The following is a 15,951-nucleotide window of genomic DNA, read 5'->3' on the forward strand; positions in this document are numbered from 1 at the left end:
TGGGCCTCTTTCACAGGCAACAGGACAGGCCAAAGGCTGTCCTGACACACACAGATACTAAATCTGCCTCTCAGCCAGTAGTGGAGTGACAGGTGAAATCAGCAGATCATTCAAATGAGAGGAAACACATTTGTTTAAGTTGGATTAGGCACAAGCACGTTGCATTCCCCCTCGTAAGACCTCAACATGTGATAACAAATCTGGAAAACAAAGGCAGCGAGGAGAGACAGGAGTGTGGTGGTGATTAGTCCTGGTGCATGTTCAGTATTATGTTATAGATGGAGACTAAATGTAGGCTAATGTTTCCAGTCAGCATACACAATAGACAGGTTTCATGACAGGTTTCATGGACATTCATAGTGCCTAGTCTCGGAGTAATTTTCTTTTTCAAAGGAGAGCTCCATTAAAAATTGTTTTAGTTTAGTGCTGAGATTAATCCATATCTCATGTCCCATATATTAGTGTATAATCATGGGTTATTATCAGGCTTGTATAGGACAGTGTCTCCTCTCAGAATATCATGTTGTGTCTTGTAATGTTAGCAGTTCATCTCCTGTACCAATTGTACAACTGTCCCTTGGGAAAGTGAAAGACAGATAAACAAATAATTTTCTTTTATTTAACAAAGCACAACAAAAATAAACAGGTGCCAAAATTCAAATAGCCGAACAGCAAGTTGAACAAAGCATTCTGCGTGTAACAAGCAGACTGTTACTGTGCACTCGATCCTACAGACTGGTGCATACATTCTGGTGTGATGGAGAACATTGTGCTTTGCACACTATGTGCCTTCGACAATAATCTCACAGTGGAAAAAATGTCACTTTATGAAACAAAATTAGCATCATTTATCACTGCATGTGAAACAAAAACAGTGAGGAACAAGCAGAGCGTCTTGTACTTCATTACTTTATAACATGTAGCCTACTGTTGCAAATGACGAGCGCTACCCAGCAGCAACGATGAACCCATACAGTTGTCTAAGGATGTCATATACACAAAACAGACCAGGATTGCAAGGGTTTGATTGAACATAAGTTACATAACTTAAATTTACACTGTAGCGGTTAGACTGACTTGTCTGGAACAACAGTTCACCATGGAAGGTGCTGATGTGTTGATATATGTATTTACAGCCAGAGAAGTACTACAGTAAGATGACAAAAATCAAAAACCTTCACTCATATATTCATATAAATAAATAAAGGAATCTCCAGTATTTACAGTATTTCTTGGTTTACAATGTACAAATGTAGAAAGGTAACACCGCGGCGAACATATGGAGTGTTTACAAAATATTTACACAAACTATTTACAGTGTCCTGAAAAGTAATCACCCACAATGTCATTCAACAACTTTTTACTTAACAACCTTCAGCTATCCACACCAGCACTACAAAAGAAAGTGTTTTCCTTCAATTTGGTTTGGAGTTCAGAAAATTCAGCAGCTTTTCCACTCACAATGTAAACCATCTCTGAATCATCATCTCTCACCACACAAAAAACTTATTTGCGGAATTGGTCACAAAAGGGAGAAATAATATAAGGGTGCTGATTTAGATGGGAGTATTAGCTTGCTGCAAAACTACAATGGACGATAATGAAGATGATGCCTTTGATATGGGAGCTAACAAAATGTGCAACTCTGAACCCAAGAGAAGAGTAGGCAGCAGTGTAATTACTAAGGCAACTACTGAGTGGGACTAAAGCACCATGGTATTAACTAAAACTGAATAGTAATAATAATAATAATAATAATAAGGCATTTACTGTATGTACACCCAATAAATGTAGCTAAAGCTGGGCAATACTGCCAATATGGGCAGGCAAATGTTAAATGGATGGAAAAGGCACACAGATAGGTTGCACTTTACACATTAGACTTGCAAAATGAAGACCCAGTATCAGGTCCATTTGGGAAATCCACACACTAAGCCAAGCTGTGTAAAAAAGCACGTGCGTCCTTGTTAAATTAGTGCTTGTAAAATGATAAGCCTATCTTGAGATCTCAATAACTGCTTGTAATGGCACAGTAAACACTACCCAATATAACCTTAACATGGCTACAAACACATCTCCTGCCTTGAGCCGATTCTGTGCAAAACAACATTCTGTATAATATTTCAGCTCAGGAAAGTAAAATGATAGTGAACTCTGCAACTCTAGTTAGATGGAAATGAAATCACGGTCCAAAACAGAAGAGAATGTAATGTCACAAGTGATTATGCAAAGTTAACAAAGTGAAGAGGACAAGCAAGGACAAGTAAGCTGGACAGTGTTTCTCAGATAAGAACTTCAATGTGTCAAGGAGTCGAGGAGTCAGAGCCAGCGCTCCGGAGTAAAGAAAATAATCTACTTCAACCATGCATCAGTCCTTCATTTTGAAGCCATTTTGTGGTCGGACAAAATGGCTCCCTGCAGTTTTATTCCGTTTTGTCATACTAGACCACGGCTTCAAGGATCTTCTGTTTTTCTTCTTTTTTTTCTCCTTTTCAGTTCTTCCTTCAGACTTGGACGGCACAGTGCTGAGGTCAGAAACGTAAGCCACAGAATGAGGTCACGGGGGGGGGGAGGGAGGGGCGTGTAAGCAGCAGCAGTACATAAGATGGCCTTTGTTGCCTCACCTTTGCGTCAGAAAAAAATATATATATATATATCACTTTAAATAAAACGACGGTCTTCTTCATCTCTGCGTCATGCAATGTCCACGTCCTCCATGCTCAACATTTGCCTCTGAAAAAAAAAAGGGGGAATTTGAATGAGAAAAGACGAAACACAATATTTCTAAATTTTGAGAGACAAACAATAATAGTAACATTTCAGGCATTAAAGTGAAGCTACCTGAGGATAAACGTAGCCCTCGGAGCTGTTCCTGCAGATGTGCAGCTCGTCCTCGGTGGTTTTCTGGTACACCGGGTTATCAAAGTGGATGGTGTTGGTGTTCTTCAGACGCCAGTGTCTCCATAGCAACACCGCTCCAAAGACCACCAGGCACATCACCACTACAGAGGAGGAGAGGGGGTCAGAGGTCGTTTGGTGAGATCAGAGGGACCAGTGGAAATGAGTGGATATCAAACAGGTAGTTAGACTGAATCTCATAGGACAGGCTGTGTTTGTGTTGATGCAGAGACCGGGGCTGAAACTCACTTATGGGCAGCACAATGTAGAGAGCAACCGGGTGGGAGGACTGGGCTTCTTTGGGCAGCGCTGCAAGTCTGTTGTTAGCTGAAAAAGCAGAGAATACAATTTTTGAGTTCTATAATCTTATAATATGATATTCTAATAACATAACATGAATCTAACATGTGAGGGATAATGTACAGTGAGATCTTGACTCAAAGCAGTTTGATGACCGTACATTATCCTGCTTATTACATGGCTACTTACCAAATAAAATTAATATTTGATTAAAAAAAATATTGATTTAAAATGATTTCCCTAAGTAATTTAGAAGCTTTCACCAAACAATAGTAGTAACTGAGGAGTAACATCTTTCTGATGTTGCAAGTTAATTTGATTCGATCGATTTGATTGAAATCTACAAAATCAACTGGACTTCTTCTTGACATGATTAGATGCGAAACAGCCGTCTGTTATTCAGAAATAACAGACCACAGAATGCATTCATTGGCCAGAGAGGCAGTGTAAAACTATACAGTATCTGAGTCATTATTCTTAGCATGGACTCTACAGATTGTGGGTGTAAATTCTGTGTACCAATGTCTCTTCTGTTGCAGATATATTATACTCATGACAAGGGCTGGCATCACTTTATCAATATATTGTTCTGTTGCCCCCCTCCTGTACCTTGAGCAGTGACCTCAGAGTGCTGTGTGCTCTGAGCGGAGGTGAGGTCGGGCTCCTGGGGCTGGACGCCGGGGGCGGAGGAGGTAGATGTAGCGGATGTAGGTGTTTTGGTAGCTGTGGTTGTAGTAGTGGTGGTGGGAGTAGTAGTAGAGGTAGTAGTGGGGAGAGGCTGTCCGGCTGTAGACGTGGAAGGGGCTCTGGTTGTAGGTGGTGCAGCAGTTTTGGCCTCAACAGGAGGGGAGACTGGGCCTGTTGGGAAAGAGACGTATAAGAGACGCATTTGATTTTGGTCCATTTGTCAGTTTTTAATGACAAATGGCCTCATTGTGTGTGTATGTCAGGTGCAAGAGCCGCTCACCTGCCACACATTTCCTCATGTCAGGTCCCAGGCTCATGCTGTCAGGACAGGCGCAGGTGTATTTCGGAGAGCGCGGGTTGATCAGAGGGGCAGGGAGGCACAGAAACTCACAACCTCCGTTCATACCGTTACTCTCTCTGCACCAGTTCTTACCTACCGGACAGGGGGGAATAATGAAAGAGAAAGCATTAGAACCTGACAATATTTTGTTGTTTTGTTTTGGTAGTTTTGAAGTGTGGCGAGGCTGCTGTACCGATGGGCTGCTTGAGGTTGTGGTACAGTACGATGTCCTCTGGCTGGTCCAGGTCCTCCACCAGCTCTGTGATGTCTCCTCCTGTCAGACGGTTGGCGCTCATAACCACACTGTTGGCCACGTCAGTCCAGTAGACTTTCTCCTGTGAATACGGAAAATACCCTACTTTTTGTATTTAATTACAGTTTAACAATGACATTACTTTGTTTTATTGCTTCATTCTGTATTTATTTGCTACAATTTCTTCAATACACGCGGCTTAATTATGATTACAAAAGACTTAACACCACTGATCCTAATTTACAGGAAATAAAGTGCCAACTCAGCAGTTCTGGCTTTAAAACCATTTTGGCTGGATACTGTTCAGCCTTGTTGCAGGGATGAACTGGATAACTGAATGGTTTGAAATAATACAGTTAAAGCTGGCCGATTGGCTGAGCTCATTAATATGGGATAATGAGTATAACAATACATTGGTAAAATTAGTAAATTGCACTACAGTGTGCTAAGCAGAAACCAAGGAGGGATTATTTGCCCACTAGGGTGATCGGGTTGATTCATATTTATGACCAACCTTCCTTTTCCTTTTAATTCTTCATGCCATTTAAACCAACTTATAATTCGTTATAGTTAGTTATGAGAGCATTAGATGCTGTCTTCTTAAGTAATCATATCAAATTACCCATTCAATTTCATTATTGTCATGACACAACATGACCGTGTACATATAACCGCATGACATCTTTTTCACATGGCAATAAACTGACCATTTAGCATCGTCACTAACCTCAAAGACAGTCAGAGAGAGGGGGTGGGACAGCTTGTCCTCACTGAAAATGAGAGTGTGCCGCGTCCCTCCGTTCACGTCGATGCTGGAGAGAGTGTGCATCTTGGAGTCGACCCAGTAGAGACGCTGGTTGACCATGTCTGTCCAGACAGAGGGTGAGACACAGAGAGAGAGAGAGAGATTTGACTGACTGTTAGCAAAAATACTGCAGTACATTCATTGTACAGTATCAACCGAGGAAAATAACTCTTTCCATGTAACGTGTCTATGAAGTGTCCTCTTACCCAGGGTGATGCCATTGGGCCAGACGATGTTGTCCGTTACCAAGGCGATGCGGTCGGCTCCATTCAACCCGCTCTTCTCAATCTTGGCCTCGTTGCCCCAGTCGGTCCAGTACATGAAGCTAGAAAGGACACGCAAAACGATATATAAAAGTTAGAACCACAAGCCTGCATAATTACTGGAAAGTTGCAGTCGATCCCGATGTTAAAAAGTCAATTTCAGTAATCGAGAGTCATTAAAGTTGAGATATCTGTCCATGTATGACACGTTACTCACTTATTTACTGGGTCCACTGCAATGGCTCTTGGCTTCTCCAGGCCCTCTGTGATCAGCGTCTTCCTCTTACTGCCGTCTGTAGTTGCCACGGAGATAGTCTTCATGCCGCTGTCAGTCCAGTAGATGTTGCCATGGATCCAGTCGACTGCGATGCCCTCGACCGTTTCAATCTCGCTGCCAATTACCACAGCGTGGTGAGAGGAATTACCAGCCACGTCCATCTTGGAGCTGAGGGGGATGGAGAGGTAAAGAGTAAAAGGAAGGTAAGCAAATGACGACGCAGATATCGAGTGATCGAGATGGAGAGATCAGTAAGGTTTCACAGTGTTATTAACCTGTAGATTTTCTTCAGGGAGAGGTCAGACCAGAAGATCATCTTGCTCGGCATGTCCAAGTCCAGAGCCGCCACATTCTTCAGCTGGGGGATCACGCGAACGTACTCCCTGCGGTCCACCGTCATCTTCCTCACCTCGTGTTTGTTGGTGAAGAACAGGTAGGGGACGGTGCCTGGAGGAGACAGAGTGGAATAGTTACAGTCCAGTGTTGGTTTTTCAAATAGCGCGGTCGATTTGCGGTGTTCACGATGCGATGTTACAAAGCACTTTACACTTAAAAAAAAAAGATCCTCCACAAATTCAAATGATACCTGATTCAGCCTTGCAGGTCTTGCTGGCTGGGTCGATCTCGTAGCCCGTCTCACAGTCGCACTTGTAGCTGCCAGGCAGGTTGATACAGATCTGACTGCAAGTGTCTGGGTCAGCACATTCATCAATGTCTGCAGGTGGGGGGAGGAAGGGGTCAAAGGTCAAATTAGAGTGATAGCAGAGAGGATGTTTCAAAAAAGACCTTTTCTGTACCTTTGTTTTTTTAAGGGTGAAGGACATTTTCTCACAAAAGTCAAGTTTCCTACGCTGGTTTCCTAAAATACTTGTCAGGACCCAAAGCTGGATACTGGCCTACTTCTAAAACCTCTTCATTAGTTTGGGTCCCAGGGTGAGACTGAATTCCTAAACTCTGTTTTAGATCCTTTAAATGAGTCACATTCAAACCAGTCCAAATGCAAGTGCTGTGTGAGATCCGCTCCTCTCACCTTCACAGGTTTTCTTGTCCGCCTTCAGGCCGTATCCAGCGGGGCAGGAGCAGTTGTAGCCGACCTTCAGATCATCACAGGTGTGGGAGCAGCCTCCGTTTCCACTCAAACACTCGTTGTTGTCTGTGGGCAGCCAGATACCAACAGCGTTCATGACAGTGTTTTTCCTTATGGGAGCTCAAATCGGCAGTGAACTCACTCATTCAAACCACAAACTACCTTGGCCAGTCAGCCCAGGCTACTTGGCTGGCTGTTCCTCTCATATTTTCCTAGCTAAGATGTGGCTTCCCTTTTTTTCCCTCAGCAATGGTATGTTGGAATAGGAGCTGAGAGTATTCCCAAACAAAACTCCCTGACTTGATGTATTTTGGCTCTGGGGTTTTACAAGCAGTAAGGTTGACAAAAACATTGACAGAAACGGAGATTGGGGGCAGGAAAACGCTGGTACCAGGAAGGAAAGGCGGTCCTGCAAGTGTACAAGAGGGTAAAGTGTCATTTCACTCACCGCACTCCTTGATTGGTTCATCTGACCAGTCCCTGCAGTCCCTCTCTTTGTTGCACACCTTCTCCATGCTGATACACTCCCCACTGCGGCACTTGAACATGGTAGGGCCTTCACACATGTTTACTGGGGAGAAGAGCAGGGGAATAGAACTCGATTAGATGGATAAACTGTCATCTAATCATAACAGAGAGAATTTATGACACACTGCGGCGCATCTTAAGGCCTGACAATGTATCTTCTTAAGCTGAAATAGCTCCAGAGGCATATATTAACAACACATACAGTTAATTGTGTGGGCGAAACTAGTCTGGCTCTCAGAGAGGAGATGCGATTGGGTCTGAGTGTCACCTTTGTGGCAGCCGATCTCGTCGCTGAGGTCCCTGCAGTCGTATTCTTTGTCACACTGGCGGCTGCCATGGATACAGGAGCCGTCGTTACACTGGAACTCATCCGGGCGGCAAGTGGGACGACCTAGAAAGGAAGACAAATGGATGAAAAGGAAATAGACAGAGCGCAAGGCAGAAGAGAAATGAGGAGGAGAGTGAGAGAGCGGGGCTGGATGTGGAACAGTGAGAAAATCGTTGCTGACATTGATTCATTGCGGATCTTGTGTCATTATTGATCATGCTGAGTTAGTGCAGGTGGTTATTGTGTATGCTCCAGTATGAATGCATCCATTCAGTTCAATTTTCTATTTGAATTCAAGTGAAGTACAAGTCTGAGGATCTAAGAGTTAGAGAAAGAGATGATGAAAGAAATGAGAAAAGAGTATAAATGTCCCTGAAAAGGCCGACTCACTGCAGTTGGCCTCGTCCGATCTGTCCTGGCAGTCCGCGCCCCCGTCGCAGCGCCAGCTACCGTGGACGCACTCGCCGCTGCCGCAGTGGAACTCGTGGGCTCGGCAGGGCGCCGCCGTCTTCTCCGGCTGCCGTCCCACGCAGTTCTGCGGCCACTCGTCGGAGCCGTCGGCGCAGTCCCGGTCCCCGTCGCACGCCCACAGGCCCGGCACGCACACCGTGTTGTTGCACTGGAAGGCACTGGGGCCGCAGGTGGCCTTGGGGCAGGAGGCCTCGTCCGAGCCGTCCAGACAGTCGTTGTCCTCGTCGCACACGAACGAGGTGGAGATACACCGGCCGTTGGCGCAGCGGAACTCGTCGTCCGTGCATTGCTTGGCCACTGTGGCGAGGCGGGGAGAGAAGGGTTAATACGTGCAGGCGAGTGATGGATCAGAAGTTAAGTTGACACCTCCAACAACATGATGAAAAAGGTGACAGAGTTGAGATTAATTGTTTGTTGTAATCATAACCTTAGGTTTGTTTTTAAGTTCATGAATTCACTGGAAATCAAGAGGTCAAAAGGTCATTAATACCCATAGTATGCTGCTCTGCACATGACAGACTAATGCATGAGAGACTAATACGACTAAGGAGCTTAGGATGGCAAGATCAGTGTTTACTTCAAGTTTACTTATCTAGATAGTGAAATTAATGAAGTTGGTAGGTTATGATTCTGAGTTTTTTTTAATCATTATTTATTGTTCTTGACAAGGGGAATAAAAAAGCACCCCAGTGTCTTACCACAGCTCTGTTCATCGGCTCCGTTGTCACAGTCAGCGCTCCCGTCGCAGCGCCAGCCGGATGGTACACACTGGTGCCGCGGAGCGCCGCAGTTGAACTCCGACGGCAGGCAGGTCTTGGCCTCTGAGGACGGAAACAGGAAGCAGGGAAGAGGCGGTTAGAGATAGCTCAGTGGCGTCTGTATGTGTTTTCACATATTGACAGAGATAATAAGCCTATGCTGGCACTGGCCAATCATTTATGGATGGAACTTTTAGAGTATACTATAAAATTGATCAATCATTTACTACCACACACTACTGATTGCTACTGTGGCTTTTATATTTTACATTATTGTGTTTTGCCGTCCACTGGTGTAACTTCTGTTGATGATTATTATATTATGGGTAGGTGTTATTATAGTATGCAGTACTTTCATCACCTAAGGACAGGCCATTATGTCATTCATGGTGAAGAGAGAGCGGCTCAATCTAGTGTAAAGTCAGTGCAAAAGTCATGCTTGCAATCTGGCAAAGTTGCAAAATGGTTCTTCGTTTCTTTTGTTATTTGAGTTTTTTATTTATTTGATTAGGTTTGTTTTGTATTTTAGTTTATATTTTCTGATATTCATCTGTGTTTCAATTGAATTTATCTAGGTCATATAAATACACCTCTCTGGAGAGTGATAGAATGATTTACCACAGCTTTCAGGCAGCTCGTCAGTCCCGTCGCCGCAGTCGTTACTTCCATCACACATCCATCTGCTGGTGATGCATTTCCCATTTCCACACCTAAACTGCCTCGAACTGCACGTTATTGCTGCATCTGTGAATGAAGAAAAGTACAGAGTTGATTCAGTATGGTGTCACACTGTAATGTTACACTGACCTCCACCTACAACGTTCACATTCAGATCACCAAGCTGGATATACACTTAAATACACACTTTCTGCTCAATGTGTGCACCAGTAAGCTATCATGACCTTAAGTCAACACAAGAAAAGTGATATCCTGGTGCTGTTAATATTCAACTGATAATTACACACAGAAAGAAATCTATAACAGTAGGCTATAAAGATAAAGATTACTGACGGTGTGAAAAACACGCCTTTTACACTTTGTGTCACTCCGCAGGGGATTAACAAATTACGATAACAGATCTGTGGGGTTCCCGGACTTGTGCAGGAGCAGGATGTGAGGTAATGATACTTCAGTATCATATGAGAGTATTTGGACACAGGAAGCACTTCCCTCGTGGGACCAACATTTACTTGACCTCTCTTTATACACACACACACACACACATGCGCACACGCGTGCGCGTACGCAGAAATCTCCACTTGTCAGCCAAGACGACACACTTACTGCTTATTCCGTTTATTGTCTTTTTATTATGCGTTTTATTGTGTGCTTTTATTGTTGACCCTGTCTGCAACTAATTCCCCTTACAGGCCAATAAAGTTTGAACTGAATTCATATCTGTAGCTTATTTAACCGTTCTAGTCCCACCATGAGCCTGTGCTGTACATTCCCAACTGTAATAAAACCATCAAACACACGCCTACATCTTTCAGCAGCACAGGACTGAGTCTCGGGTCGCCCCATTCTCACACTTCTCTTATTTGTAGTTGGAGCGGCAGCAGCTTCACTGCGAGGTTTTGTGGTTTAACAGTTTGAGGAGATATGACCTCAGATTGACCCCGGCCTATTTTAGGCTCCAGAGTCTCACCCTCAGACTTCATACCTCACCGAACCCCCGCCAGTCAAAGCGCAGAGGGCATCGACATGAAAGTGAGAGCCGAGGTGAAACCGACACAGAGCGTTCACACTCGCTCCATCATCGCCGCGCGAGTGTGTGACATCCGCCGTCAAGTCTCCTGTGGCCTCATGGCAGGCGGGAGGGCAGATCAGACTATCCCTTTAAGACAATAACATGGGAGGAGTTGAACAATCACACCACCAGTTGCTCATTGGTCCCAGAGTGGCATTCCTCATAAGAGCATCACCACAGAGACCCACAGACAGAGGCGGGGACTCCAAACACAAGGAAGTCTGTCAGCTTGGGCAGTGTAGATGAGTGTCGACAGTTGAAAAAGTAACCGACCCACACTGACACACAGACACACCTCTGGCCAATTACAGTAGCGCAATGGGGGCGATGGAGGATGCTTTCTCAATCCTTGGCATGTCACCAAGGGTCACCTCCCTAACAGAAACAGAAGTGGGCAGTTTACTGTATCTCATCTTGCGTTATTGTTGGCCAGGTTTTGTCAATTCGTGGTAGGAGCGATTACGAGAAAACTTTGGCTGATCTTCAAATGCTCTCCCTGCCATACACTCATGTATCCAAGGAAACCACAAATACACACACACACACACACACACACACACAGAAACACACACAGACGCGGTGGCCAGGCCGGGCCAGGCTTGCTTCCAGTTGAGGTTCCAGGAATAGAGTTTCCCCAACACCGTCCAGCTGTTCCTGGAGAGATGCGGCGACAAATTTACGAGGCGGGCCTACTGCTGCCTGAGACTTATAAAGTCTCTTAAGTGGTGAAAAGCGAGACGTTTCCCCTGTCGCGCACGCTCTGCAGCGCTCCCTCCCCTCTGTCTCTTTGAAAGTCGTTCATTCATTCCACTCGTGAGAGTTGGAGCAAAAGTGGGTCAAATGCTGCCGCTTCCTGACCTCCACACTCCCCCCCCCCCCCCCCCCCCCCCCCCCCCCCCCCCCCCCTCCCCCTCCTCTCGGGAGGGTGGAAACTGTAAACTCTACAGTCAAATGTTTTCATTTTCCACTGCTAATCTTCCCTACTGCGTCGACAACTGGGTCACGAGCCTCCCAAGAATATTGTTGGGCGGCATGCAGGGGGATAAGTGAAGTTTCCTCCAATTCTTTACAGTTGGCCTTTTCTACACAAAAAAGTGCAGACTCAAGTCTCTCCCTGGCTGATGAAGAGTGATTCAAGGTTATTTCCGGTGCACCTTTTTTTGCCTCATCTACTGAGAAATCCCTTGTGTTTAATTATTAAGATGTGGGAAGTTCCACTGGAAACCAAATGAGCTACTCAGTAATTCCATTTAGGACGTTTAACTTGTTGTTGTTCGCCACATTTTTGGTTCCTTGCTACTCTGGAAATTGACGAAGTCACATGATTCACAATCACATTTCTCCTCAAAGCCTCCTCCAAATCTACAGCTGAGTGAGAGCTGTTCACTAAACACAACCATGACACACTTGACGTAATTTACTACAAAAACTACTTTCCACTGCTACTGCATCTTCATTCAGACAGAGGAACAAGCTTTTAGACTTCTGCCGCACTGCTGCCTGTGGTGTGCATGCTGCTTGTGACCGGCATAGAGACATTGAGCTAGACACAAGACCACATCCTGCAGGTGAAAGAGAGCTGCAGGTAAGTAGTGCATCAATCAAATTAGCTTTTACTTCTGAGAATCGTCCTTCAGATGCTATTTATACCCCACAGTCTGCACCTAACAACCAGCAGACTGTCCCGCCACAACACTACCATGTAAGGCCATTCGAGTGCTAGGAGAGAAGAACATACATTACTCACACACACACACACACACACACACTAGACTGCCCTGCTTCACTTCCAAATGTATGAAAAGAAATGGATGCTTGTTTGACAGTAGAAACCGGCAGAGTGAATGCCAAATTCTTTGAAGAGGTTAGACGAGTCGTCATCACAACGCTGCATGACAACAATCCTCCTCTGTGACAACTTGAGACTTTCTTCGTTAGGAGGAACAATGCATTCCTGTCTTTTTATGGCAAATGCACACAATACACACACACACACACACACACACACACACACACCACAAACCTTGACGGAGAGGTGTGTTTATGTACTCAGATATACAGAACAGACAAGACTCGGCTTCTATACCCGGCAGTTAATTAGTAACCAGGATGCACGTGCATTACAAGGACTGGCTTATGCTTTACCTTGCAGATCTGGGTTTGTACCGGTTCAGTAATCTGGCTGCACTTTATGTAGATTAGTTGGCCCCAAATGCATTTGAGCTTGGGGGTCACTGGGTGCAGCGTTAATGCTGCGGGTCTCTACAGTAATGTGGCCAAATGAGGTTTGATTCCCAGACACCAGGAACTTTGGACTTGCTCTAACCATCTGTCATGCCTGGAAAGTTAATGCGAGTTTTCGAATCGGAGACAAGATCAGCAAGTCACCATCTGCAGACTAATCAAACTGCTGCAGCTTGGCTTTCACTTCATTCCACCAGCTTCCCACTGCAGTCACTATGCTTACTACCTAGTCAGAATTTGGCTGAATTCAATCAAGGATGCAAAACGGTGCCAGTGAAACCAACTAATTTGCATCTAAACACACAGTATAGATGGTACAGAGGCATCTGTAGATCATTGGATGAAACTCCACAGCGAGTGTCCTGTTGGTTAAAGTCTCATCTGAAGTGAGTCAAAGCAGTGACAAAGCTCAGTCCCCCACGCAGAAAGAAACAGACCTGTGGTTTTACTAGCCTTTATTAGAGTGCATGGCCGTGCCTCGTTTGAGAAGCACGCTAAACATAAAGAGGTGAGGCTGAACAGATGACAGCCAGCCCTTCACACTCGGAGAGAAAACACACATGAGCACGTTGCTCTCTGACACCCAGAACACACACACACACACACACACACACAAGCAGGTTTGATGGCTATAAGAGAGAGTGCCGTGAGCTGGAAAAAACTAGACCAAAGTTCTAATCTGAAAATCTCTCGGAGGAGAGTTGAGATTATTGGAGGATTATTGGAGCAGCTGGCAGAACGGGGCTGAAGCCAGGTTAATTCTCAGCATATTGTCGGCCTTAAGGGCATTAGGTTCGCTCCTTTAACAAACGTGTTTTTTGTCCGACAATAATGGCACACTGTAAAGATACATGTAAATCTTTACATTCCTCAAGCCTATATTCTGTGTCATGTGACATGTGAGTGTGGCATGTCCAGGGGATGGGGGGATGGGATGGGGGGATGGGATGGGGGGGGGGGGGGGGGGAGCGCACACACACACACACACACACACACACCAAAATATGTGTATCATCTTGTACTGCAAAATACTGCACAATATATGTTGAATCATCTTGTATTGCAAAATAGCCTACAATCAATTACTCCGAAGTGTGTGTGTGTGTGTGTGTGTGTGTGTGTGTGTGTGTGTCATAAGCATGTAGAGCTGAAAGGGAAAGGTTAGCCTAATTTTCCGCATCCCATTTCCTCCAGACAATACAGTGCCGAGTGGATGCCAGACTTTAGCCGCACCCTTTCTCGTTGACAACCGCCCGTTTCTGCGTCTCTTCCGCCCACCTGAAACTTGAAACCAGCCGGCGGCACGAGCCGACGGGATTGGCTGTCCAGACGCGTTCTACGGCAAAACAAGCCAATCGCTTCGCCGTGCGTAAATTCCCCTCAAACACGCATACAGAAATGATTACCAAAGCCACACTATTATTATTATTAGGCTATCATAATTTCTCTTACCATTACTACCATTACTACCTACTTACAAGGGGAATTTAGAATGAACCACATCTTTTCCCATCTCAACATCATAAGCTCTCCTCCCACTTACAGCGTACATTTGACTTCGATGTATTACTGTTTTATAGACTAAAAACAACAAAAGTCGCTTTCATTGTAGTTTATGAAAATATCTAAATATCTCGAATCAATGGAAGTGGACAATTCTCAAATGTAAAGCCATCTTGTGAGGCATAAACACTGACACATGGGATATGATGTTTGAGCTCTTCAAATGTCGCTGAAGCAAGAAAAAAAACATCCACCATGCAAACTTTAAAGAAAGCACCATCATTACACAGTGAGCATCCCTCTTTGGGCTGACATACTAAATCAATCCTTCACTTACCCGCTTGCGCCGGACCGTGAATCAGCAGCAGCAGGACACAACATGTGGACAGTCCGGTGATCCCCCTCCACATCCCAAACATCTCCTCTCCTCCTCTGGCCATCCACACACACCAACTGACCGCGGTTGTAAAAGTCACAGGTATGGAGGAGTGCGGGGCTGTAGTTTCCTGAGGGATGAAACAACTGTGCGTAAATTAAAAAAAAAAAGAAAGCCCTTGTTTAGCCGGACAGAGAGGAGAGTCGCTGTGCGTAAAGGGCGAGTGCCAGGAAAATATTGGGGGGGTTTGAGCCACATCTGACCATTTTCTATGAGGCTGACAGGAGGGCGGTGCTAGAGCAGTGGTGTGATGTTTGAAATTGGACGTGAGCACCGCCGGGAGGAGGAGCCACAATGTTGCTGTTATCACTGTCTCTCTGTGTGTGTGTGTGTGTGTGTGTGTGTGTGTTGTGTCGTCCTTGCCTCACCCCGCCACCCATCCATCCATCCCTTTCTTTTTCCTCCCACACCACCTCTAGTGTGTGTGTGCGTGTGTGTGTGTGTGCGTGCGTGCGTGCGTGTGTGTGTGTGTGAGAGAGAGAGAGAGAGAGAGAGAGAGACAGAGAGGAAGAGAGACACAGAAAGAGTGTTTGTGTGTGTGTGTGTGAGAGAGAGAGAGAGAGAGAGAGAGAGAGAAAGTCAGTTCTAATCTGACTGCATTCGGTGAAGAGAGAGGGTGACTTGCAAAAAATAACTACAGTAATCCTGTAATATTTAAATCAAATTCTAAGGAATATTACATTGATACCACAGGAGAAACAAATATAAAGTAGGATAAAATCACTATAAACTCACTATTGAGTACCACAAACACACTAAAGGAGGTAAAGAAGGGGGAAAGAGAAAGAGTGTGTGTGTGTGTGTGTGTGTGTGTGTGTGTGTGTGTGTGTGTGTGTGTGTGTGTGTGTGTGTGTGTGTGTGTGAGTGAGCACATGGGAGCCAGCAGCTGTTATCAATCAGCCTGTGTGCTTGGTGTAAAACGGGGGGAACCAGTGTTGTGGATGTTTTCTAGTGGGAGGCCAGGTATGGGATGGGGGAGGGGGGGGGGGGGGGGGGGGGGGGGGTACATATACTGTAGGGTCA

General features: G+C 45.2%; 1 protein-coding gene across 1 annotated transcript; it reads right to left on the reverse strand.

The window, feature by feature from the left end:
- Nucleotides 1-599: 599 nt before the first annotated feature.
- On the reverse strand, nucleotides 600-15,090 carry ldlrb (low density lipoprotein receptor b). The gene is made up of 18 exons (XM_071913619.2): nucleotides 14,830-15,090; nucleotides 9,614-9,739; nucleotides 8,936-9,058; nucleotides 8,157-8,534; nucleotides 7,707-7,829; nucleotides 7,359-7,481; nucleotides 6,854-6,976; nucleotides 6,410-6,538; nucleotides 6,099-6,270; nucleotides 5,764-5,991; nucleotides 5,490-5,608; nucleotides 5,206-5,345; nucleotides 4,419-4,560; nucleotides 4,166-4,318; nucleotides 3,808-4,056; nucleotides 3,148-3,225; nucleotides 2,842-3,002; nucleotides 600-2,733 (listed from the first exon to the last, which is right to left on the reverse strand). Exons 1-18 carry the CDS (start codon nucleotides 14,930-14,932, stop codon nucleotides 2,695-2,697), a joined length of 2,709 nt encoding a protein of 902 aa, XP_071769720.2. The 5' UTR covers nucleotides 14,933-15,090; the 3' UTR covers nucleotides 600-2,694.
- Between the last annotated feature and the right edge of the window lie 861 nt (nucleotides 15,091-15,951).

Source organism: Centroberyx gerrardi, chromosome 3 (assembly GCF_048128805.1).
Source record: "Centroberyx gerrardi isolate f3 chromosome 3, fCenGer3.hap1.cur.20231027, whole genome shotgun sequence".
NCBI classification, from domain to species: Eukaryota; Metazoa; Chordata; class Actinopteri; order Beryciformes; family Berycidae; genus Centroberyx; species Centroberyx gerrardi.

What these genes read in the sequence shown, in the direction of transcription:
- ldlrb (XM_071913619.2), bottom strand. Translation starts at nt 14,932, where the DNA reads ATGGCCAGAGGAGGAGAGGAGATGTTTGGGATGTGGAGGGGGATCACC. An exon ending in AGCCGATGAACAGAGCTGTG is followed by an intron (nt 8,535 to 8,935) that starts GTAAGACACTGG and finishes GCCTCGCCACAG; the next exon opens with TGGCCAAGCAATGCACGGAC. An exon ending in CTACATTGTGCTGCCCATAA is followed by an intron (nt 3,003 to 3,147) that starts GTGAGTTTCAGC and finishes CCTCCTCTGTAG; the next exon opens with TGGTGATGTGCCTGGTGGTC.